The 26,753-nt window shown below is 36.3% G+C and overlaps 2 protein-coding genes and 1 long non-coding RNA gene across 11 annotated transcripts in view; 1 reads left to right on the plus strand and 2 right to left on the minus strand.

Moving 5' to 3' along the window:
• Window positions 1–361: 361 nt before the first annotated feature.
• On the minus strand, window positions 362–16,781 carry LOC138136393 (uncharacterized). Of its 2 annotated transcripts, none has more exons than XR_011161273.1 (4): window positions 16,608–16,781; window positions 16,474–16,552; window positions 1,159–1,408; window positions 362–908 (listed from the first exon to the last, which is right to left on the minus strand). It is a non-coding gene; the product is annotated as an uncharacterized lncRNA (long non-coding RNA). The 2 variants fall into 2 exon arrangements; XR_011161272.1 differs by lacking the exon at window positions 362–908 and adding an exon at window positions 966–1,106 and having other exon boundaries at window positions 16,608–16,780.
• On the plus strand, window positions 6,887–23,024 carry LOC138136391 (neuroendocrine convertase 1-like). The gene is made up of 8 exons (XM_069055567.1): window positions 6,887–7,225; window positions 17,119–17,376; window positions 17,425–17,571; window positions 21,424–21,975; window positions 22,024–22,124; window positions 22,172–22,390; window positions 22,441–22,741; window positions 22,789–23,024. Exons 1-8 carry the CDS (start codon window positions 7,088–7,090, stop codon window positions 22,987–22,989), a joined length of 1,917 nt encoding a protein of 638 aa, XP_068911668.1. The 5' UTR covers window positions 6,887–7,087; the 3' UTR covers window positions 22,990–23,024.
• Window positions 23,025–24,008: 984 nt separating this feature from the next.
• Window positions 24,009–26,753, minus strand: part of LOC138136392 (ankyrin repeat and death domain-containing protein 1A-like) — a 38,927-nt gene continuing 36,182 nt past the window's right edge. For all 8 annotated transcript variants that reach the window (XM_069055569.1, XM_069055570.1, XM_069055573.1 and 5 more), the window contains 3 exons: window positions 24,758–24,995; window positions 24,575–24,703; window positions 24,009–24,526 (listed from right to left, as the gene is read on the minus strand). In XM_069055569.1, the coding sequence (XP_068911670.1) occupies window positions 24,447–24,526; window positions 24,575–24,703; window positions 24,758–24,995 (447 nt within the window). In that variant the 3' untranslated portion in view covers window positions 24,009–24,446. The remainder of the gene's footprint in view (window positions 24,527–24,574; window positions 24,704–24,757; window positions 24,996–26,753) is intronic.

The raw sequence follows: 26,753 nt of genomic DNA on the forward strand, positions 1-26,753 counted from the left end.
AGAAATGTACAAAACACAGAAACGTTTTTCAGGTTCTTGTTGTAAAATACAATTCTTGCATCTCACGACTAGTTAATCAACAGTGGTAAGAATATAAGAAGCGGTTAGGATGGATCTAGTGGGTGATCTCCGCTTCCAAGAGTTCCCGTCGTTAAGTGTAAGGATAAGGCATTTGGAAGTGTCCTGTGCCTGCTAGTGTAATTGATTAATCAGCTGATTGTATCAGTGGTCGTAGGTTTTAAGATCCAGTGGTTCGTGTGTTTTAAGATCCAGCGTTTCTTGGGAAGTGCGGAGATCATCCACAATTTTTAATTTTCTTGAATGTGGTTTTAAATATTTAAACATTTTTATTAAAAATGTCTCTATATTTTACAAAACAGTTCCGTGAAATGAAGCAAGTCGTGAGTGTTGATTTATATTTTGCTTTGGACTACATCTGCTTGCAAGTGTGAAGAATTTGTAAACAAGGCTTTGACCGTCAAGCTCGCACTTTTTGCTCCCTTGTTATCTACGTAGAAAAACTCGCCCTGATAACGCGGTTTCTGTGAAATGGGAATTTGTTTCTATTTCATTGTGGACAAGCCGTTACCCTCATTTAAGGGCAGTGGTATTCATTTGTAGCCACTGTACGGTTCACATCCCTTTCGAGTTCGAGGGGGTGCCAAAACAACAGGGCTCGAGGAACCCCTGGCAGTCCTGGCACCCCGTCTAACCCCATTTACTTATCACCCCAACAAACTGCTGAGAACCTGTACAACTATAAGTCACAAATTCATTTACATCTTTCTTCTGTCATTCTCACCACAATCGAAATGGTATTTATATTCAGGGATATCTATCGGTGTTCATTTAAATGTATCCTCAAAGTTGGCGTTGAAAAGTGGATTGTGAACGCACCACTCGTCCGTCTGCAAAGTAAAAACATAAACAACGTAAAAAGTGAGGTTAGATTTAAAGAGCTGATCTGTGATCTGTAATCACTTTATTTTATCGTTTTATTTATTAGATCGTGTGGTATCGACATTCAGTCCTCTACGGCATCAAATGCACCGCGTTTGAGCCTCTGGACTTCACAATCGGTACTAAAATTCTGTCATTGTAGGAATCTGTAATACCGCTGGTTTTAGAGTACAGTAAGTGAACGAGTACGAGACTCACCTCGAAAGCTTGAAAGATCGGAGTGTCGGACACAGTTATTTTACGTTAGACAATGCTCTGTTGAGGAAACTCTGGACTCTGCAAGACATCGTTACAAACATGGAGGATTGCATCAAGATTGTGGACCAACTGCTCTTTTGCAATAATTTAATGTTTTTGTATTGTGCCGTGAATAAAATTTGTTACAATTCTTCTGGTTCGATGATTTCTCTACTGTTGATTTTTTGAACATCTCGTTCGCGACGTTGTCCTGGAAAAAATCCAAATGTAAACCTCGGGGCTATCTTTTGCTAGGCTTTGTTAAAGAGTTCAATGAGTAAAGTATTGACAGAAAACTAATATAAACTACTTTGTTGAAAAAAGGAATTAATTAAAACATATAGGGTATTTCACGAGTGATAATGAGCCCAGCGGAATTGAAAATGCAACCCACAATACATTTCCAAAGTTAACATGGCTATTTCAAACATCGTTTTGTTTTAAAATGAAATTATGCATCCATGATAGCTTTGCTTGCAATAATTTTATTTGTCACAACTGACATTTACGAAAAAGTTAAAATACGACGATTAAAATGAAAGATGAGAAAACAAACATGATCTTGATTTATGACGAATGTGATGAAAATGCTTCTGCCGTTGCGCGTTTATGCAGACAATAAACATTTTCCCAAAAACTCTTCGCTTTTTTACAATTTCATTTAACCAAGCGAATGACGTTTATGTCAAAATTTACGAAACTACATAGCTAACTATGTTTTATGTTTTTTATACCAAAAAACAAATATCCACGTTAGCCAATGTATTGTGGGTTGCATTTTCAATTCCTTCGTGAAATACCCTGTATACATCAAAAATGAGACAGAAAATTTTGTAAAAAGGAAAAAAAGAATGGTAGTTACGCTTCTTGGTAGAATATGTTAAGATCTTCAAGAAATCACGTGCATTTTTTATTTTAAACATCTTAGAAACAGAACCTAAAGAACAAGGATGACGAAGAAACTATGGTGAAATGTAAACCTGGAAGTTGACGAATATTAAAGCGCAAAAAGAATAATTGAAGATGATTGATTCGAGTTCTGGTTGATAAAGTTGAGTCGGTAAATTCTGCAACACTCCTGTAGCGTTCCTACACTTATCTCTGAGAGAAATCGTCAGATGGAGTCTCTCGTCTTGACTAAACAAATTTGCAGTGCCTGAATGGAACGCCACAGGTGTTTCTTGATCATGCGGGCTTTAAATTTGAGCTCAATTTATAATCGTTACAAATAGAAGTACCTAATTTTTTATGTGGTTAGCGCCCAAATGAAAGAATTTCTGTACGAAAATTTGTCTGCGTCGAAGCAACAAAATTTCACTTCGGTAATTCATTGGTTAAAATTATTTACACGGTTTATTTGTTATTCTCTCAACAATTTCAAGTCAATGCAATTTTACTTATTAACACTGCCAAAGATTTTACAAGAGAATAAACAATAGTTATTTTTATATTAAGTGCGTGAAGAGAGTGTTTTCTGTGCATGAAAAGGTCTTTTAAGCCGAGAGGCAGGTCGAGGCAGTAATAGTTATTTACGAACCAAGTGCGGGAAGACGATGTTCCCGCATGAGCGCATTTTTTAAAGCACGAGCGACGAAGGAGCGAGTGCCTTTAATTAATGCGCCAATGAACGAAAGATGTCGTCACGCAAGTGGTTCGTACAATATTTTTTGTACGAAAATTAAATTAATTTTTTTTTGTTTTAATATATTAAACATAAACGAACATAAAACCAAGTAGGCAGTGATCTTTGGTTATTGGAAACAATTGCTTCACTTGATATTTCAATTTTTGCAATAATTTGTGAATTTTGTAGGAACAATTTTCAACGATTATAAATCTTTCCGTAATTTTTTAATGGAGGAAAACCCAGGGAAGTTGTATTTTATGAACTAAATTTTATTATTATTAAGACAGATTTTTTTTTGAATGCCTCAAAGGGCCAATGTTTTTTGCAATTTTTACATTCGAGTCGACCGGGAAGCACTCGTTTCGGAGCGAGCGTTGGATGTTGGAAGCGTTGCTTTCAAGGCTATGAGTACAAAAAAGCCTTTGAATGCACAAAAAACATCTTCACGCATGAAATAAGTATAAATAATATTTTTTCTATAAGTGCTTTCAAAACTTAATTTTAAAATTCAAATTTTTGGAGGAAATCTGACGTACTACAGGGTTATTCACGAGAAGAGTATTTCTGAACTTCTTTTTCCCGCAACCCATTATACACATTGCAACAATATCTTGATTTCAAATTTTGAAAATAATTATAACTGAATCCACGATGGCCCTTAGTACTGTCTCTTTGACGTTAAAGCAAAAAATCTTTGTGAATTCGAAAATTTGTTTTTACAATAACGACGAAAAGACCAACATGCCCCCATTTATGGAGTGTGGAAAGAATTCTGTCGCCGCTGCGGATGTTATGAAGCCGATGGTCGACACTTCGAACGCCTTTTACATTAACTTAATTTGTTTATTTATTTGTTGAATTTTGATTAAATACAGGTTATCTGTCAATCTGACATTTCTGGCAAATCTATCCAACTTACTTTGATTTCTAATTTAAAAGAAATAACACATTTGATTTAGTAGTTACTGCCATTGGTATTGTTGGTTGCGGCAAAATAAAAATTCAGAAGTACCCCTCTCGTGAATAACCCTGTATTACGATCATAAAATTTTGGACATCAAACTTCTGTCACATTAAAAAAAATACTCTAAATCATGCTTTATTGAAACTGTCACATGAAAGATGAATTTGTTGTCAATTTGACACCGGTTTAAAATATAATTTTTTTAATATGCGAATACATTTGGGTATTTGTTTTATATTTTTTATTAATTAAAACCTCGTTCTATTCCATTTGTCTGATTTTTACAACTTTTTGAATATTTTCTCGGTAAACCTGACATTCACATTTTCAAAATTGACACAATCAAAATTGAGGTTATTAATACATAAGAGTCGTTTTAGAATGTATGACAGCACGATGACATTAGTGTCCAAAATTTTTTGATCGCAATAGTACCTATATCAACCACTGACCATGTTGCTAGGTAACTAATAAAAAACAGTGCGTGAAGTTAAAAACAGAAATAGTCATGTGCGTGAAATCGCATTTCACATACTGTTATGTATTGTTTCTATAGTTACTACAGTACTTTAACAATGTAAAAAAATACACCTAAGAAAATGACCCATTTCACACATGGATAACTATGCATGAATCTCAATTTTTTGAATGAATTATAGAAAAACATCTTTTGTCCACTTTCAAGAATAATGTTGTACAAACTCATGGAGTATCCATTATGTTTTCTCCATATTTGATTTCCATTCAAAATATTCATTGAATTGTCATTTTTGTTCTATTGTACCGTGAGATAATTTTAATTTATAATTAAAGTAGGCTGAATTTTAAATTAGATTGGCAGCACTGTTGTTGACAACTTGATCTGAATTGTCAATGTGACGTTTCAAAATTCAATACAAAATATGAAACGGTGAGTTAACAGTTGTATCCAAGCCGGGGGAGAACACTTTGACCATTTTCTATGATTGTAAATAAAACTGTATTATTATCTAGTGCTTCATTTCTTTTAATATAAAAACGATTGAACTTGAGAACCCTAAATGACCCTAAACGCCAAAATTTTTACATAACCTCAAATTTACACAGCGACTCAATTGGCAGGATCCGTTCCTAATTGTAGAGAAAAAAAAACCACGCGTACTTTAATTATAAATTGGAATTTTTGACATGGATGTATGTCATGTGGCATTTTGATTTAGATTTTTATTGTGCGTGACAGAACTTCTGTCACAAAAATTTTGAATGTCAGTCATAGTGACAACAAACCTTAGGCTACACAAGTTTTTTCGAATTGACACTAAAATAACTGACGAAATTCCGTGGGCGTAACTGTAGGTACATCCCATGAGACTTTTTGCAATGTTTTTACCCGTTACTCATGACAGTCAATGCATATGGTAATTGTTTGTTACGGACCTGAAATCGGGATATAAATGGCCGACTTACGAAGCAGATAGTAGAAAAAATTAACTAAATCCGTAATATTTAACGATAATATGTAAAATAAATTTGCATTGTTACAAATTTTCAGCAATAAAGGTCTTGTAATATCTAATAATAGGTACTCTTTCCTTTGTCTATAGTAATGTTTAAAAGAGATTTCTTACTGGAATAATTTCAACTGACATGACAGATAAATCAGATTTAAACGTCAACAACTTTTGCAATTGCAATTATGAAGCAATCTGGATTTTGCCGGCGGTATTTTTAAGACAAAACTCTAAAACCATACACCAGAAATTGAAACTCTAGCTAACGGGTGTTCAAATAAAAAATTTACCAAGTTGGCTATGACATTTTGATGAAAGAAGAAGGGATGACGGCTGCTTTGACAGATGTCACTTCGATTTTGCTATAGTGTAGTTTTTTTTTGTGTTGAGTTTCGTTTTCTGTGGAGTTGAACTTTAATTAAATTTAATTAATGTCTTGGTGTATATTTAATGCTTTCAACATAAGGAATACATCTAACCTAAAATTCTACAGATTGTAGATCGCTGCGACTTTCGTCAAATTAAGAGGTTTTGCATTCAATGTTACTAAACATGTAGCCAAGAACATGTCCTGCTCTAATTATAAACCTTTTTGATAATCTGTCACTCACATTACACACAAAATAAATTTAGTATATAGTATAATTCAGAATAAGTGGCATCGCAGTAGGTGTTGATTCTCTAAAGCGAGCTTTATGTTATGTCAAAAAATTTTGTAAACATGTGAAACCGTCATTACTTTATTCTGAGGTTATGCGTTATAATACATAATTTTGACATGGTTTTCGCCCACAGCAGAGATACCCCCAGAAAAATAATACACTTTTCATAAATGAAAGAAGGAAATTCCAAATATTATAAGAAGAAAATAAACACAAAACGATTCCATTGATAATATCAAGGCCAAATTAAAAGCTTACTGGCTTATGGAGACTCGTTCCTTACGTCACTCGTCCCACAACTGCCAGCGCGCCCGTAAAGATTAATTACTAAGCGCGTCACATAAATAACTATTATTGCTTAAAATAGATAATACAACTCTGACAAACTAACGACAACAGGTTTCAAAGGCAGCAACATTTTTTTTAAACAAACCTGTTTTTTTAAATTTAATGAAAAATATGATATCCATAAGCCACATTACAGTCCAGCGCTTGTACCTTTTATTCTATAAAATGACTGCTCTGGTAAGACCCAGACAAATCATATCTATCTGAGTGAGACTCTCCTTTTGATTTGCTCAGTCCTTGGAGCATGTGAAGGATCGAATTACATAAGGAAAATCGGAGATCATCCTTTTAATTTCCAAACTGGCAGGATTCGGCGTCTCCAGGACTAATAAATTCAACGGAATAACATCCAAAATTGAAACCATACCAGCTAAGACCGAGTGCATTAATTGTCACACCTTCATCGAATAATTTAAATGAAGCTTCGCGACGATTATATTGTTTGCGCAAAAACAATCGTAACAAAACAGATCAATTTCTAAACAAGCCATTTAGGAAAATCGTCAACACAAGAATTCATATCGGACGATATCGACTCCTCTTTTGGCGAAGACCTGAAGCTCCATCAACAGTGTCATCCAAATGCAAGTCGTGTGCAGCACGCCTCGTAAAACAGCACCAGCGCGAACCGAATCCTTTAATCCCCCGTTATCCTGTTGATCTGAAAGATACGCCTGATTGTTTTTGTTTGCTATTGGCCGTGTCAGAGGCGGGGTACCCATCATTGTTAGTTACAGATTCGCCATCGCCGCTAATTGTTCGCTTCGTCGGCTCATTTTTCGGTGGATATCGACGCGACATGATCCTCGCTTCTTTGGTACTGTTCTGCGTTTGCCACCTGATTACCTGTCGGGAGGAAGTGGTGGTGAGAGTGGTCGGGGGACCGGGAGAGGCCAGGATCTTGGCCGAGGAGACGGGACACATCTTCGAGGGTCCGGTGAGTTGTCGACACGGAAACATTTTTTTTTTTTTTGACGAGGCGAGTGCGTGATTGATAACGCAAGTAGGTGTGAATTGATGAAGATTGCGCCATATGGAGTGTGGTAATAAATTTAGTGGAGAGCAAACACTCGGCGGTATAATTCGGGACATCACTTTATTGAAATGATAATACCTGTGACAATATACCAGACCTGATAGGAAGAGGTGCTCATGTCATGATGTGTGGTTGTGTATAGATAAAACGGGCGTCATTTTTCCATCTGATTGTTTTATTTTAATATAAATAATACCAATATTAATTATTAAAGATTTTTGTTATCTGTATCAGGAATTGTTTTCGAAAAAATACACTTGTACAGAATATGGTGTGTTGGCGTCTATTAAATTAACGATATTTTTCATTTAATTCATAATCATAATATACGGGGAAGGAAAGAAATTCAAAAAAAAAATCGAAAAAATTATTTTGATGAGGCTTGGTTTCACCTCTCCAGTTCACTTAACTCTCAGAATTATAGAATCTGGTCAACAAATAATTCCCACAATGCTATTGCAAGATCCCAAAAGCGAATTATTATTGTCTGATACCAAAGACTCCATTTTGAATTTTTATAAATGAACTGGATAATGTTGAACTCACAAACGGCTGTTTCCAGCAAGATTCGGCTATTACTCACGCGGCACCTACAACAATTAATTGTTTAGAAGAGTTCTTACGATACAATCAGCACGATTTTTAAAATAACAAATAGAACAAATTAAATTATTCATATTTTCCAACTGCGTGTTTAATATTTTTTTCAATTATTTTTAACCCACACGTTGTACAATCTTTTTATGTGATAAGACGTTCGTTATAAAAATAAGTAAGCGTCAGTTACTGTTGCATCACAAAAAGCAGTGATTTGTGATAGAGAAATCATCGGAAAGATGATTTTTCAGGCAACCGAATTTCTTGAAATAATTGTTGCGTCAAATTCACTTGTACAAAAATTATGATGACAGAAAGGTCTCACAGAAATGATAATATCCCAGAATCTGCAAAAAATGGATTTCGATGAAACATTAGTTAAGGGCACGCCACACGGGCACCGTGGTCCACGTCGAATTTCGAAGAACTGTTGTGTTGTATAATTTTTTCTAATGATTGAGATTTCTGCGAAGACGACGAACTCTTCATCGTGCAGCCATTTTTTTTCTTGGAATAGTCGTGCAGACTCAACAATGGCTATTATTGACTCGGAAGAAAATTTCAACACGAGCCGTAGGCGAGTGGTGGAATCATCCGAGCCATCATTACACGCTCATTGAAGAATGGACTATAATTTATTTTTTTCCTAGTTTTATTCACGTTTAATGAGGTGTAATTGAGCGAACTGCTAATTGGTTTTCCATTTGTCAAGCAACGCCTTCCACGTCAGGGACGATAAATCATGAACCACCCTCGTATATTTGATCGTAAACACTTTCCAGTAATTAAAATAAAAGAGTTTTTCAAATCTCCGACAAGATAATGTGAATTAAATTTTCGATGCAATTATCATACGAGCGTAAAACAGCAATTAATCATGCAGCACAACACGTATTCAACACTAATTAAATGTAAAATCAAGTACGATTGAAATGCGTTGGACTAAATTACAAGCGTGAAATTTAATTAATCTCTGACTAAAATCGACAGTTTATTTATCTTTTCAAAAATATTATTACTGCATGTTAATTTTTTTTCTTCTTAAATTTGGCCAAAAATAACTATGTAGATATACTACTTATCATCTTTTGATGAAACTTTGTACAATAATTGGGCCATAACTAAGATAAAACAGTGGAAGTTTTAGTAAAATTGGTCTTTAAACCAGACACGACAACACCGTAACAGAGTGCCCACATTTTGTCCCACACGATGAGCGGATTGCCCTATAGGAAAGACCTGCTTCTCGCATGCATATTCTAAAAGATATGGGTATTTTCTTCAGGTATTTTTTTCAAATTATCATGATTTTATCTTTCGTCAACACCTAATTACTGTACCAAGTTTCATCAAAATATATTCACTATTTCTCGGTGCTGCATTTTACATGATAAGTAGTATATTTGCGATCATTAACTGATTATCAATTCACTTTTGTGGATTTAGACTAAACAGTTAGAAACAAATTATAATGGTTTTCTTCAAATCATCACAAGATTGTGGACGATCCTCGTACACTTACATCTCACTACTGGTGGGCCACTTCTTTGCGAATATAAGTACAGCAGAGAAGTAATTAGTTGGGATAATCTGACAAAATGTAATCACAAATGTTGCGTTGAAGTCTTCGTGTACCTCCGATTTGGTTGCATCTCACTACACTTTAACGTCCACCAGACACAATATAAGACACCTCGAAGAGTGTAAATATCGGGTGACTTGTCGCTTTGGGGGTTTGGTATCATTAGGTTAAGCAGCATTTAGAAAAACACGCTCCAAGTGATTTTGATCGTACTAGCTAACGTAGCTTTAAGTCAATTGTACCGTTGACAACCAATTTCACACTTTCTCATCATCATCTCAAGCCCAACAGCAAGTGCTTTCTCCCCCCGAAGCAATTATTGTCACTTTTATTTTTTAGAAAATTTGCAAATCATAGAAACGTGCAAAAAACAGAAACGTTTTTTGGATTCTTGTGAAGAATACAATTCTTGCATCTCACAACTAGTCATTCCACATTGGTAAGAAGAAGCGGTTAGGGCGGATCTCGTGGGTCTACTTTATTGCCTGAACTATCCCTCATTGAAAAAGTTTGGTCACATCGAACTGGACCGCGTTTCATTTATTTGAATTATTTATTTGTGGTGTGAAGTATCGGGTGTTTTTTTTTTTAATTTAATCTCGTAGTAGGCGTTGAAGAGTCGATTCGATTGTGAACGCACCACTCGTGTAAGATTTAAACAACCTGTATAGTGCGTTCACAATCGACTCTTCAACGCCTACTTGAGGTGAAATTTAAAAAAACATCCGATACATCGTAACTTGACAAACAATCTATAATCTATTTATTTTGATTGTGACCACTCCCTAGTAATTTTTCAGTTGCTAGGTTATTGATAGGGAATTTTAGATAACACTAAATCCAGTCGCAGTTGGCAACTCTCGGAGGCGCCATTTTGACAGAAACGTCACGCTCACAGAAGACAGAACGGAGAACGACTTGCGCAAACGTTTTTCGACGTACACTGTGCGCATATCTATAAAATTGGGTTTTGGTACAAAATTTTAGAATTCAAAAAGAAAATGCCACGTCGTCTTCTCAAAGTTGGGACCAAACGGTTAATATTGACTTGTTTCGAGACATTTATTGAAGCCAACGGGAAAACAACTCACAAAGACGAACATCACCAATAAAGTTAACTCTATTTGTGCTTTTTTGTTGTACATTTTGGCTAGTAAGTGTTGTAGTTTGATACCTTCTGCCTTTTCATTCCCTGTAAATCATTTTTTTGAACTTTCTGTCTGATTAGTTTTTATCTGAAAATATTTGTATTAATCAATGCTAATTGAAAGTTCTGATTATTACCTTTAGTAGGTAATCCCCAGGCATTTTTCGCGTTTGTCTTACTGCCAAATGACTTCATTAATATCGAGAATTGTATGAGGTGATTTCGAAGTTTTTACGTTAAATAATCTGTACCTGGATATAACCCCACTTTTCAACAGACGTGATCACAGAATCAGACAGACGTTTTTAGTTTCTCCTACTTCAAATATTGATTTCCGTGATTAATATTGATAAATACATTAAGATCGTTGCTTTACTACCATGGTCAAGTTTTGACAATTCTGACATTTTCACATCATGTTCACACCACACAAATATTTAGTGTAAAACGTATGCAGCACACAGCTAAACAGCGCCTACTATGTTTTTCGTTGTGGTCACAATCAAAGTGAGTAGATATTATTTGTTGCCATAGGAACGACATTCGCTTATTTTACGTCAAAATCAATTTGGATTTACAGGCCTATTTTGTAAATTGACACATATCATAACGGTGACGTTAGCGAACGATAATCGACGAAATAACGACTTTTTCCTAAAAGCAATTTTGTATTAACTTCGATGACGTTGGTGGACGATTTATCGTTAAAATTGTATCGTTATCAAACGATAGCCTATCCGGCAATCGTTGACTTCTGACAATCTCGTTAAGATTAATAATTTGTGGATATTTGACATAAATTAACATGGAAAGAGAAGTTTTGGCTCTACTTTTGGATGAATTAGAACGTAGGTAAGTGGGTTTGTAACCACATTGGTAGAACAAAATATTCATTGACCCGTTTTTTCTACCTGAAGCATTATTTCGACAACACTACAGGTTAAGCAGAGAAGCTGCACGAGATGTCTTTTTCCAAATCCAAGAACACCTAGAAAATGGACAGAGAGTTACCAAAATTCCAGCTATTAGAAAATTTACGACAGCTCTCCACTTCTTCGCTCATGGCAGTTATCAAAAAGCAGTTGGAATAAGCCAACATTCAGGCCTGTCACAAACTTCAGTCAGTAATTCTCTTCATGAAGTGGTACACGTAATGGTTAGATACCTTGGAAATGCTTATATAAAATTATATATTCAGACAGTTTATGTAATATGTATATGTATAAATAGTACTCCATTAATTAAACACCATGAATTTTATTTAAGTAAATACAGGAGTGAAAACATATTTGAAAACAGAATTAATCAAAAACAATTGTGAATAACCTCAATCTAATTCTAATGACATGCTGGTTTAACGGAATGAAGATAGCAATAAACGTACACTCAATGTAAAAATTACCGCTTCGTCGATACAATTCGATAAGTCGTTGCTTTACGATTATTCATAACGACATGTGTTACAAAATCGCAATTTTCCTTTCAATCGTTATGCTCTCGCTATTATTTCCTAACGATTACCGTTCAATAACGATGTCGTAATTTTTTCGACATTTTACAAAATAAGCCTGTAAGTATTGTCTATTCACGATGAATGTGAAGTAAGGGGTGGCTGTGGCATCTGGTAACATTGTTGGTAGTAACTACAGAACAAATAAAATTCCCTAATAGAAATTGACAGGTTTCGTGCTGGCAATACATTTTTTTAGTCAGCTATTTGCAACACTGCAACCGTATAATGTTTTGTTGATTTATTTGACAGATATCTGACGTAACATCAACAGCGACAAAATTCTAGGTTATGAGAGTAAAAACTCACGATAAAAATAAATTAAACTTGAAATACGGAACAGCTATTAAAAAATTAACTAAAAAGAACTCTCAAAATGCTAAACATAAATTAATTGTTTTTTTTTTAGACTCTCGAACAGATTCTGATTCACCAACATGTTTAATTTAATTTGAAATGTCATTTGTTACTTGTCAATGAGGCGGCTGTCAGTGTCAAACGGTCAACAACCGGAATTTGGAACATGACATAAAAGTCACCAGTTTTATTGCCACCTCAAACAATAATTATAGCTCAGGTATCAATATTCCCTGTTATCTCTTTATCTGCCTTGATGTTAATAAATTTTTTTCCGAGTCCATCAAACGAGTATTTATTGTTAGAAATAATGTTTTGGAAAAAAGCCTGGATCGTAGAAACGGTTCGATCAGAAAAGTTTGTTTTTGCGGCGTCCGCAAACCACTCTCCCATCAAAACATTTTCCACTTTCTCCGGCTTTTGTCGTCCTGTCAGAGCCGCCATACGCGCTCCTATTGTGTCTCGCCCCCACTCGTTGCGACACCGTCCGTCGAGACGCCGCCTATCGATCGTCGAGGGCGTCGTGAGCGCCGTCCTCAGCGACCGCGCCAATCTAGACGCCCGATATCAGGCGAGCAGAAAACGGGGAGCGTGTGGTGGCGGAACGGGGCACGTGCACCCCCTAAAAATAGATCGCCGACCGATACGACACCCCCCACCTGGAATCGCACTCGAATTATAAATAGCGGAACCGCTGATGTGCGATATGCGAAGGGGCCAAAGGGGGACGATGGCGCGTGCCGAGGCTCGTGCGTGCGGTGCAGCGCCGGTTGCACCTGCCACCGGCATGGGGGCATGACGAAGTGGGCAGGGGGCGATTACGCGAAACGCAAATCACCAGTTTACTACATACCTAGATACGAAACGGGTCTCGACGAAATAGAGCAAACGAGAAAGATCAGAAAGGAAGATTTTTATAATAAAAAAAAAAAGCTTTCTAATCGGAATCGTAGCCTCCCATTTGGAAAAAATATTAAGGACGTCATAACTTTGACAAATTTGACCCAATTTTTTTTTCTATTTATGTTAAAAGACGCAGAATTTAAAACACTGTTTGACGTGTTTTTGTATTTTTTTTTCAAAAATTAATACTGTGCGTTTTATTAATTTTGTGCGTTATTTCATCATAACCTGTATAATACCCAGTGGATATAAAAAGTTGTGACGTTTCATGTTTGACAATAGACATAGGCGTACGTCCTTATAAGGGGGCGTACAAAACGTGAATTAATTGGATTAATTGAAAAAATATATTTGATTGTTTTCAACTGTCATAATTTCGCATTTTTCTCCTTTGTAAACTGCGTCTTAACTGCCCTAAAGCAAAATGAGCAGATAACGAACCGTTGCCCTAGACAACACATTCAACGCTACATTTCTGACAGGTCTTGAAAAATTTGTCAAAACTGTCAAAAGCAAATGCGAAACCATTTTTAAAAGATTTGGAAGCTTCAGGGACGTCGTTTCAAACAATAAAATTTTATATGCAACTCTTTTCTGGGTAAATTGGGCTTTTCTAATTGCCCTCGATGCCTTAAAACCCTTGCTACGCTCGTGTTTTAATCTTGTCCCTCGGGCAATTAGAAAAGCCCAATTTACACAGAAACTCGTTGCATAAATAATTATTAACAAACATGTAAAAGCAGATGATTAGAGAAATGTTCGAAACGATGTCTAATTTGCTACGAACAACACTGAACCAATTAAATAAAAACACAATCAAAGAAGGCATCATCCTTTTTTCGCTCGATCTTGTTTCATCAAAAAGTCATAGCCAACTTGATGAACTTTTCATTTGAACACCTGTTATACACACTGTCTATAAAGGAATGTGGGATCGCAGATGGCTCTGGAAGTTGAATTTGCCACCTCGTTTAAATTCAGATGTTACAAAATATTTTTGAAAATAAGAAAGTGAGAGCGAGAAATGTTTAGAGCAAAATGAATCACACTTCGAGCCATTTCTTTAATTTTCATTATTACTTTTTTAACTGAGTCACAGATGTTATTTATCTTCTTCTTAAGGGTACAATAAATACGTAATTTGTTGAGAGTGTTGAGACCTATCAATAATACATTTCATTATTTTTTTTTGTCATTTATCTTGTAAAGCACCAATTTTTTTAAAGCTAGGCAACCAGTAAAACCAATTTGTTTTGAGGGTAGCATATCGTAGATCATACTAACATTATTCGATTTCTGGTGAAAGAGTCGGCAAACTTTCACCGCCTACTAGGACCCCACAGTCGTTTAGAGATACTCGGTATTAATGTTCAACGTCATGTTTGAAAAACATCTGTCGTGACAACCATGTATTGACGCCAGTGGTGTTTCGTCAATATTGGAGTCCTCACTTGTGAGAAAATAAGAAAAGAAATTCTTAATTACGTTGTGGCGTTTTGTTTGCAGGAAAATATCAATGTTAAAATGTTCTAGAGATGAATAAGAGAAGTTTTAGACGACGGTACAAAAGTGTTAAGTTTCATTAACAAAGGAAAACATACAGTAGAATGTTTGAAACACTGTGGGAAAATCAGGACAAAGAACGTACAAGTTTTGTTACTAGTTTAGGAGAAGAAAATTCCTCGACAAGATATTTGAGCTGAAATCTGCATTGCAGGAGTGTCTTTAATTAACAACAAAGATTTGCTAAGTTCTTTGAAGGTGATGAAAGATTGTAAAATCTAAATTTAATCATGTGAATCAATTGAACAAGCATTTGTAGAATATCGAAGAAAATATAGTTATTTTTTTGCATATCGTAATGAAAGTAGAACTTTTTTAAACGAAAAATCGGAATGAAAGTAGCACTTTTTTAAACGAAAAATCATAGTGAAAGTAGTACTCTTTGCATCATTTTATTCCACCTCCTTGGAGATGATTGCCAAAGCATACTATCTACTTTTTTTTTAATTTTCATAAATCTTTTTAGACCTAATTTCTCAACTTACAACGATATGCAAAAAAATCGCGTGTACAACACGTTATGAGTGTTTCTTTTATTCACTCATTTGCTTGATTAACTCGGCCTACGCCCTCGTTCATTAAACTGCAAATTCATAAAAAAGTTTTTCTTGACTAGTTGTACAAATAACTATTTCAAGTAATGACGTTTTTTAAAATGAAATTTAATACATATTTGGAAAATGTTCTTAAAAGAACCTATCAAGTGTTCATTTAATTTTCGGTCAAAGGTGGCGTTGAAGAGTCGATTGTGAACGCACCAATTGTGTAAAAACGTAAGATTTAAACCACCGATCAGTGATCCGTAATCTGTAGTGCGTTCACAATCGACTCTTTAACGCCAATTTTGAGATAATTTAAATGAACACCTGATACTTAGAGAATGTCTGCACACTTTTTTTCTACCACGCGAAGATTGAAAACAATCAAGTAAAAAGGAAAATACCTCAATATCTGCAATATTTGAATTAACATCACTGTTTTATTATTTTTTCTATTAGAAAAAACATCCTTAACAACTACGAGTGGATGTTTAATAAACATTTAACAACGCTCTTTAACGCTTTGCTTTTTTGTTAAACTTAAATAGATTCTTTTTGCTCTACTTAAGCCATTGTCTGAGTACATTAATGTATTTGAACAATGCGTGACGTCCTTTAAAAATCGGACCAATTCTTATTGCCGGAAAATTTCATTTGTAATAATTTTTTTTATTTAATCAATGATAAATGCAATGTAATTACTAATTAAAATGAATTACTTTGTATCATAAACTGTTTCTCCATTTGACCCTGACTTCTGCAGATCCTTACAAAACATTTCAAGGTCGTATTGCATTTTTAAGCAAAATTGCCAACTGAACAAAATGCTAATATTCCAATATTAGGATTTAAAAAAAACTGATTGGTCACATCTGCAACTGCGTAATTTTTACTTAACAATTAATGGAAGAGCAATAAAAGATAGAAAAGGAAACAAATAAAAAGACTCACTGGATGGTTCGAGCAGATACAGAAAGTTTTCCATTGTCGATCCTCGTTCTTCAAGGAACAAATTTTCCCAGAAAAACTTCTGCATAAAAAGAAAACGATTGAAGTGTAACTGGTTGGCAAAGAATTACACTTACGATGATGATGGTAGCTAGGATAATAACCACCACTTCGAGGACAACACAAGTCAGACAAGCCACACTGAAATTATCTGAATCTTCTGAAACGAATTCCATCACTAAAATTTTGAAAATGACGTAAATGACAACAAATTAATTTTTGTGACGTGAGTGCGAGGTTAGAGGTCAAACTTCAATCGTTCGAGCCATCTTGTCATTTTATTTTTGTGTTTTCAATTTGTAAATTTTTTTTTAACAATTTAATTAGGTAAATACAATTTGTTGTACATTGAACAGATAATTGTGTGTAGATACACCTGTAAAAAATGCTCCTGACAAAACAACTCCTAATTGGAAACATTTTGTTTTTCAAGTGGAAAAAAAAAACAATAAAAGCATTTCCCATGAGCTTCCGCCGTCGAAACAAGCTTAGCGCTTGGACTAATTAAAATTAAACGTATCGGTGACATTTCCCAGACTAAACACCACGTTTCACAAACGAAACATTTTAAATTGATTTCTTTTGCAGGTTCTGGGCTTCGAAGACACTTACATTTTCAGACCGTTGACAACTCGGTACTCTGGATACGTGAAAAGAGGAATGACCTTCAACAAGCGGCTGGTCGAAGACAGGAGAGTGATTTGGGCCGAGCCTCAGAGGGGAAAATCGCGGCAGAAGCGAGATTATTTGGATTATTTCGTCGGCAATCAAAAGATTCACAAGAAGCCGCTGCACCCGAGGGCGAGACCCTTCAACGACGAGTTGTGGACGCAAGAGTGGTACTTGGTGAGTGTAGATGGTACGATCTACGAGTGAGTAATTGAGTGTTCGCAGCAAGATACCAGATCTAGATCAGATCTTCCCAAACTGGACTTGAACGTTCTTCCTCTGTACAAGAGTGGGATCACCGGGAAGGGTGTCAGGATTAGCATTCTTGATGATGGGATAGAGTACACGCACGACGACTTGCGAGACAATTATGTAAGGAAAATTGTCTTGATAACTTCACACAAAAGCGAGTACTGGGCACAATTTTTTTTGGATATTTTTACCAAAAAAATCTGCCGTGTCCATTGAGAACCAGAACTCACGCTATGATGTTTTTCGGAAATTTTCTTCGGCAGTACGTTTGGTACTGACTGGAAATATTGTCTCACATCAAATTTCTTGTCAAGGTTTTGCAAAATAAAACTTCACCGTTACTAGAATATTCATCATGAGCAAATTCGTGAAATAATTGTTTTCGCAAAGGAAGTACGTCGGTACTCTTCCGTTTTGGATCATAAAACAAACTAAATATTAAACCAATATTCAATCATTTACGCAGATGGTGTAAAAGAGAGTAAAACCCCACTAGGTGGTGTTTATCGCATCTCCTCGGCAGTACTTTTGGTACTGACTGTGGAAATATTTTCTCACATCAAATTTCCTGTCAAGGTTTTGCAAAATAAAACTGCACCTTTACTAGAACACTCACCATGTGCAAATCGGTGAAATAATTGTTTTCGCAAGAGAAGTACTGTCGGTACTCTTCCGTTTTGGATCATAAAACAAACTAAATATTTAAACAATATTCAATCGTTTGAGTAGAGGGTGTCAAAGAGAGTAAAATAGCTCTAGGTGGTGTTTATCGCAATCTTTTAGGCAGTACTTTTGGTACTGATTGTGGAAATATTGTCTCAATTCAAATTTCTTGTCAAGGTTTTGCAAAATAAAACTGCGCCGTTACTAGAATAGGTACTCATCATGAGCAAATTCGTGAAATAATTGTTTTCGAAAAGGGTACTCTTCCGTTTTGGATCATAAAACAAACTAAATATTTAAACAATATTCAATCGTTTATGTAGATGGTGTCAAAGAGAGTAAAATCCCACTAGGTGGTGTTTAACGCAATCTTTCGGCAGTACTTTTGGTACTGACTGGGGAAATATTGTCTCACTTCAAATTTCCTGTCAAGGTTTTGCAAAATAAAACTTCACCGTTACTAAAATACTCATCATGGGCAAATTCGTGAAATAATTGTTTTCACAAAAGAAGTACTGTCGGTACTCTTCCGTTTTGGATCATAAAACAAACTAAGTATTTAACCAATACTCAATCGTTTACGTAGAAGGTGTGAAGAAAGTAAAATCCGTCTAGGTGGTGTTTATTGCAATCTATTCGGCAGTACTTTTGGTACTGACTGTGAAAATATTGTCTCACATCAAATTTCTTGTCAAGGTTTTTGCAAAACAAAACTGCACCTTTACTAGAACACTCATCATGGGCAAATTGGTGAAATAATTGTTTTCGCAAAAGAAGTACTGTCGGTACTCTTCCAATTTGGATCATAAAACAAACTAAACATTTAACCAATATTCAATCGTTTACGCAGATGGTGTAAAAGAGAGTAAAATCCCACTAGGTGGTGTTTATCGTATCTCTTCGGCAGTACTTTTGGTACTGGCTGTGGAAATTTTGTCTCAAATAAAATTTCTTGCCAAGGTTTTGCAAAATAAAACTTCACTGTTATTAGAATACTCATCATGAGTAAATTCCTGAAATAATTGTTTTCGCAAAAGGGTACTCTTCCGTTTTGAATCATAAAACAAACTAAATATTTAAACAATATTCAATCGTTTATGTAGATGGTGTCAAAGAGAGTAAAATCCCACTAGGTGGTGTTTAACGCAATCTTTCGGCAGTACTTTTGGTACTGACTGGGGAAATATTGTCTCACATTAAATTTCTTGTCAAGTTTTTGCAAAATAAAACTTCACCGTTACTAGAATAGTCAACACGGGCAAATTCGTGAAATAATTGTTTTCGAAAAGGAAGTACTGCCGGTACTCTTCCGTTTTAGATCATAAAACAAACTAAATATTTAACCAATATTCAATCGTTTACGTAGAAGGTGTGAAGAAAGTAAAATCCGACTAGGTGGTGTTTATTGCAATCTTTTCGGCAGTACTTTTGGTACTGACTGTGGAAATATTGTCTCACTTCAAATTTCCTGTCAAGGTTTTGCAAAATAAAACTTCACCGTTACTAAAATACTCATCATGGGCAAATTCGTGAAATAATTGTTTTCGCAAAAGAAGTACTGTCGGTACTCTTCCAATTTGGATCATAAAACAAACTAAACATTTAACCAATATTCAATCGTTTACGTAGAGTGTGTCAAAGAGAGTAAAATCCCTCTAGGTGGTGTTTATCGCAATCTTCTCGGCAGTACTTTTGGTACTGACTGTGGAATTATTGTCTCACATCAAATTTCTTGTCAAGGTTTTGCAAAATAAAACTTTACCTTTACTAGGACACTCATCATGAGCAAATTCGTGAAATAATTGTTTTCGCAAAGGAAGTACGTCGGTACTCTTCCGTTTTGGATCATAAAACAAACTAAATATTTAACCAATATTCAATCGTTTACGTAGAGGGTGACAAAGAGAGTAAAATCCCACTAGGTGGTGTTTATCGCATCTCCTCGGCAGTACTTTTGGTACTGACTGTGGAAATATTTTCTCACATCAAATTTCCTGTCAAGGTTTTGCAAAATAAAACTTCACTGTTATTAGAATACTCATCGTGAGCAAATTCCTGAAATAATTGTTTTCGCAAAAGAAGTACTGTCGGTACTCTTTCGTTTTGGATCATAAAACAAACTAAATATTTAATCAATATTCAATCGTTTATGCAGATGTTGTAAAAGAGAGTAAAATCCCACTAGGTGGTGTTTATCGCATCTCCTCGGCAGTACTTTTGGTACTGACTGTGGAAATATTTTCTCACATCAAATTTCCTGTCAAGGTTTTGCAAAATAAAACTTCACTGTTATTAGAATACTCATCGTGAGCAAATTCCTGAAATAATTGTTTTCGCAAAAGAAGTACTGTCGGTACTCTTTCGTTTTGGATCATAAAACAAACTAAATATTTAATCAATATTCAATCGTTTATGCAGATGTTGTAAAAGAGAGTAAAATCCCACTAGGTGGTGTTTATCGCATCTCCTCGGCAGTACTTTTGGTACTGACTCTGAAAATATTGTCTTACATCAAATTTCTTGTCAAGGTTTTGCAAAATAAAACTTCACCGTTTCTGGAATACTCATCAGTCATCATGAGCAAATTCGTGAAATAATTGTTTTCGCAAGAGAAGTACTGTCGATACTCTTTCGTTTTGGATAAAAAAATAAACTAAATATTTAACCAATATTCAATCGTTTACGTAGAGGGTGACAAAGAGAGTAAAATCCCACTAGGTGGTGTTTATCGCAATCTCTTCGGCAGTACTATAGTACTGACTGTGGAGATACTGTCTTATATCAAATTTCTTGTCAAGATTTTTCAAAATAAAACTTTACCGTTACTAGAATACTCGTCATGAGCAAATGCGTGAAATAAATGTATTCGCAAAAGAAGTACTGTCGGTACCTACTCTTCCGTTTTGGATCATAAAACAAACTAAATCTTTAACAATACTCAATTTACGTTTACGTAAAAGGTATCAAAGAGAGTAAAGTACCACTAGGTGATGTTTATCGCAATCCTCTAGTTATAACATCTGCTTTAGAAAGGTTAATCAACTGATAACAGTACTTACGTCACGACCTTTATTACTTTTATCAATGGAGGAAATGAATGCTTTTTAACTAGGTACACATAATACGAGCAGACATGAAAATTTTCATATTATGTATCTAAAAATCTACAAATGAAAATTAATAAGCATCTTGTTTCTGGATTCTTTTTCAAGACCACAAGAAATCTACACTTCATTTGTCACACTTGTCATCTTCACAATGTCAGTTGTAATGTTTTCGTAAATTTGATGATTTTGTAAACACCTTCAGGATCCTGAGATCAGTTACGATTGTAACGAAGAAGACAACGACCCCTTGCCCCGTTACGACCCCTCCAGATTCAACAGCCACGGTACTCGCTGTGCTGGAGAGGTCGCCATGACTGCCAACAACGGCAAGTGCGGAGTAGGAGTAGCATACAACGCCAAAATCGGCGGAGTGAAGCTTTTGGACGGTATTGTGACCGACCGAGTCGAAGGTACTGCCTTGGGCTACGCGTACCACCTGGTCGACATCTACAGCGCCTCGTGGGGTCCCAACGACGACGGCAAAACGGTAGACGGACCTGGACGACTTGCCGTAGAGTCACTAGAAAGAGGAGTGACGAAAGGGCGAAGGGGCAAAGGTAACATCTTCATCTGGGCGTCCGGAAATGGCGGCAGCAAGGGCGACAACTGCAACTGTGACGGGTACTTGGCGAGTCCCTACACGATATCGATAGGGAGTGCGTCGCAAAAGGGGGAGTTCCCGTGGTATGGGGAAGAGTGTGCGTCTACTCTGGCTGTGACGTACTCGTCTGGGGCTTACAAGGATCAAATGATTGTGAGTTGGTACCGTCGATGTGTATTTGTTTTGAATTGAGGTTTCAAGGCCACCACTGATCTGCACAACGAGTGCACCATCAAGCACACGGGAACCTCTGCGTCTGCGCCGCTGGCGGCAGGAATCATCGCGCTGGCGTTGGAGGCGAAGTGAGTACCAGTAGGTACTGATTCTTTTCACTTCTAAATTCTTGTAGTCCAAACCTGAGCTGGAGAGACGTCCAGCACTTGATCGTCTGGACCTCTGAAGTTGACCCCGTGGTCGACAACCCTGGTTGGCAACAAAACGCCGCGGGTTTCTGGTTCAACACCAGGTTCGGCTTCGGCTTGATGAACGCCTTCGGTCTGGTCAAAACCGCGATCAACTGGACCACAGTACCCGAAAAGACGATCTGTACAGTCACCACTTCTTATCAGTAAGTACCACCGCTCCAAAACGCTCGATCTCAATCGGTACCACTGACAGAATCAACGAAACAATCGCTTTCGGTACTCCCACCACCGTCCAGATCCCCACGACTGGCTGCAGCGGTACCACCAACCAACTGCGATATCTGGAACACGTGGAGCTCACCACCACGATCTCGTACCCCGTCAGAGGGGCGCTGGAAGTGTACCTGAAGTCCCCCTCCGGGAGCAACGTCCAAATGCTGGCCCCCAGGAAGCTCGACAAGTCCAGGAACGGCTTCCAGAGTTGGAGTTTCATGTCGGTGATGACCTGGGGGGAGACTGCGGAAGGAGTGTGGACCATCACGATACTGGACAACGTGAGTGGGTACTCGAGGTTTGCTCAGAGCTAGAGAACCTGTTCTAGGTGGGGCCGGAAGGCAACCGCGGCCTAGTTACCGAGGCTGTGTTGACCCTCCACGGCACCTACACCATCCCGAGCTACATGGCGCAAGGACCGAGGAACTACAACCCCACTTACAACCAAGTGCACAACACGGCCAACGAGATTTTTGGAACATCCGACGAGTACTCCAGCAACGAAAACTTCATTTCAAATTATTTGTAAAACTAGCCAAAAATAAAACGTCAAACTAGCGGGTCTAGGTTTGGTGTCATTCGATACAAAACTATTATTACAAAATAAGTTTATTTTTTATACAGTTACAATATTGAAAGGACCATTTGTACAAAAAAATCAGACACTTGGGTACGACAGGTAGAGATGTGCGCATAAAAATGTCGATGCATATTTAGGAAACACTTATACCATTATTGTTACAGCTATAGTGACGTCACAAATTTGGTAAATAGTAAAACGGCTCTGTTAGATGCGGAAGTGATTCTTTAATATGAAAATAGTTTGTTATATTAAAGCTCTATTTGTAATTATTCTAGTTGTTTATATAAAATGACAGTCAAAACAAACTGATACAGGTGTCCCGCAATTATGGTACCTCATTTATGGACAAAGAACTGGTTTCAGTTTTTAGATCTTGTGCTCAAATGGGTTCGTAGACTGCTGATAATAAATAAATAATCGCTTAGTAGCTAAGTAAAATAGTAAAAAAAGGTTATGAATCAATCCTTCCGTCCACGATTTTTATTGTCCACAAAGTTTACTCCTTTGTTTTGATTTAGTTTTCTGTCAGTTGGTGACAAATCAAATATTACACCAAAAATTCTCGATGCGGACACCTCCCAGCTGTATTACGGACACCTCCCAAGTACGGACACCTCACTCTTGCGGACATCTCCTTCTTACGGACACCTCCCTATTATGTACACACCCTAATACGAAGTTTCCCTGTTGCGGACACCTCCATGTTGCATATTACGGACATCTCATTATTACGAACATCTCCTTGGTCGGAGTGTTTTTCCTCCTTACACAAATAAAAACTCTAATACGGATTGGAGTGACGGAAAAGAGTTGCTCTAAACATCTTAACAATAAATAAATGATCATTAAAGAAATCTAGGAGAAGTTCTAAAAATATGATATCTGCAGTTTCTCCTGAGGAGGAAAATGTGGATGATCTTACTGTTGTAAAATTTATTATAAAACATAAAGAAAAAAAAACAGTACACCAATCACTTGTATGTATTTGATTTTGATTTTTTTCCTAATTAAATTTTTCAAAATATTCCAAATGTGATACCATAACAACTATAGGACACTCTGTAATCTATTTAGAGAATTGTGTTTAAAGGTGGGTATTTAGAATACTTGACTTTATTGACACATGTCAACTGTGCAGCGGTGAAGAGAAGTAAGGTCAGAGAGTAAAGAAACATGTTGGTCCATTTTTCCCTCCGTCAACAATCATTTTGGCACAAAAATGTCGAACCGATCATAAGCAATACAATTTGTAAAGATTCCCTTCACACCTTTGTAATTTTTTATCACAGTAGATTTACCCCTGGACCTTATTACCACCCACCCCTGCACACTGTTAGCCAATGTTAGCAATTCCGCTGGGACTGATTAGATATGTCGATTTCATAAGAAGTAGCTGGTCGATCCTAACACACGCTGCAGCAACTTTTCTGATTGCCTTTCCTCCTCATTTCGTTCTCTTGATCGATCTTCCTGCGGAGGGCGTCTGAAAACTCGTCGTTTTAAAACACTTTTGCGATGGTGCTTCGCTCACCTGCTACGGGACGTTTCCCAACAGCTGTCAAACTTTCGTACAGCTCCCTCACGGGATTGACCTCGGGGCCCAATCCGTGGCTCCAGATCAGCATCATCCTGAAGCCGTGCTCTTTGAAGCTAGACGGACCTGGATTTCGTGCAAATCAGTGAAAGCGAAATTGTTTGTTGAGGGAGGACAAACCGTTGTATTGATGTTCTATGGCTTTGATTTGCTCTTCTGTGAATGCCCAATGATGCGCTAACATCTTCCATTCGCCAGGACCTAGCTGTTTGTACGCTACTTTATAAAGGATTTCTCGCAGCCTTTCGTTGTCTCGCCCCCGGCTGTCGTCTTTCGACGACCTCCATTTACTCCTAGCAGTACTTAACGCCGGCTTAAAGTTGTTATCCTTTTTATTCGTCCCGTTTGTTTGATCCTCCTAAAAGAACATTTCAAACAATTGAATTCTCCGTCACCTCCCACCCTTCATACACCCACTACTTCCCTCTAGAATCTTCCCTCTAAACACCAAAAAATAAACTATCCTAATGGCATCTCATACAAAAATATTTCAAATTTGAATTTCGCGCCAACATCATATAGAGTCCCTTTTGCGATGACGTCATTATCTAGTAACTTTACGTATATTTGAGCTAAAGTCCAATTTTACTCTTTTGCGATGACGTCATTATCTAGTAACTTCACGTATGTTTGAGCTAGGATCAGAAACAAATTTGAATTGATCATAAATAACTATTATGTTTCAAATTTGTTGACAATTATTTCGTAAGGTTAGATGTTTGTAATCAATGCAATAAGTGAAACAAATTAAAAATTTTCAAAATGGCAGGAGCGTAAAATAACCACAAAGTAACCAACAATAAATAAACGTGCCGTTTTTTTTTTCTATTTCTGTCGTTTCATTAGAGAGAAAGCGAGGAAGGAAATCGTGACGTCACCTTAAAAGGGTAAAAATTGGACCATAGAATCAGAAACAAATTTGAAATGATCATAAATAACTATTATGTTTCAAATTTGTTGACAATTGTTTCGTAAGGTTAGATATGTTTGTAATCAATGTAACAAGTGAAAGAAATTAAAAATTGTCAAAATGGCAGGAACATAAAATAACCACAAATTAACCAACAATAAATAAAGGTGCCGGTTTTTTTGTTTTTTTTTTTCTATTTCTGTCGTTTCAGGAGAGAGAAAGCGAGGAAGGAAATCGTGACGTCACCTTAAAAGGATAAAAAAATTGGACCATAGAATCAGAAACAAATTTGAATTGATCATAAATAACTAGAGGTATTTTCATATTTGGTGGCGGAAACAAAAGACTGAGAAATGTCACAAAAATGTATTGTCAGTGTCAAATTTCTCATAAACGCCGTAAGAAGGAATGTCTAGGTAAATTTAAATTTTCCCTAAATAGATTGAAAAAACAAATTCTAGGGAAACCAGTTTTGTCAGTGCTTCAAAAGGAAAAGTTATTCTCATATAATCAAACGTATTACAAATTATTTCTCTAGTTCGACGATGCATAACTTTCTTATTGCCAATTTGCTGCATTTCTGTTGCAATCACGAACGTCTTTGAGAAATTTGACACTGACAATACAAATTTGTGACATTTCTCAGTCTGTTGTTTCCGCCACCAAATATGAAAATATCTCTATTATGTTTCAAATTGGTTGACAATTGCTTCGAAACGTTATGTTTGTAATCAATGTAATAAGTGAAATAAATTAAAAATTTTCAAAATGACAGGAGCATAAAATAACCACAAAGTAACCAACAATAAATAAACGTGCCGTTTTTTTGTTTTTTTCTATTTCTGTCGTTTCTGTAGAGAGAAAGCGAGGAAGGAAATCGTGACGTCACCTCAAAAGGGTAAAAATTGAACGATAGAATCAGAAACAAATTTGAATTGATTATAAATAACTACAGGGTGAGCAACAATAACTGTTTCAGTTGGCAATAACAAATTTTACATGAAATTTTCAAAACTGTGAATTGTATCTATTTCGGTTTGTTTTGTTGACATTATTGACAGCTGGCATACATTTCAAATTTAAACATCTTGGTTTGTGTAATCTTTTATTAATAAAATGGTTTTCTCGTTGGAACATGACATAAAAGTCACCAAAAGTCTCCAAAATGTATTGCCATCTCAATCAGTAATTGTTGCTCACACGGTA

Source organism: Tenebrio molitor, chromosome 8, assembly GCF_963966145.1.
Source record: "Tenebrio molitor chromosome 8, icTenMoli1.1, whole genome shotgun sequence".
In the NCBI taxonomy this organism is placed as follows: domain Eukaryota; kingdom Metazoa; phylum Arthropoda; class Insecta; order Coleoptera; family Tenebrionidae; genus Tenebrio; species Tenebrio molitor.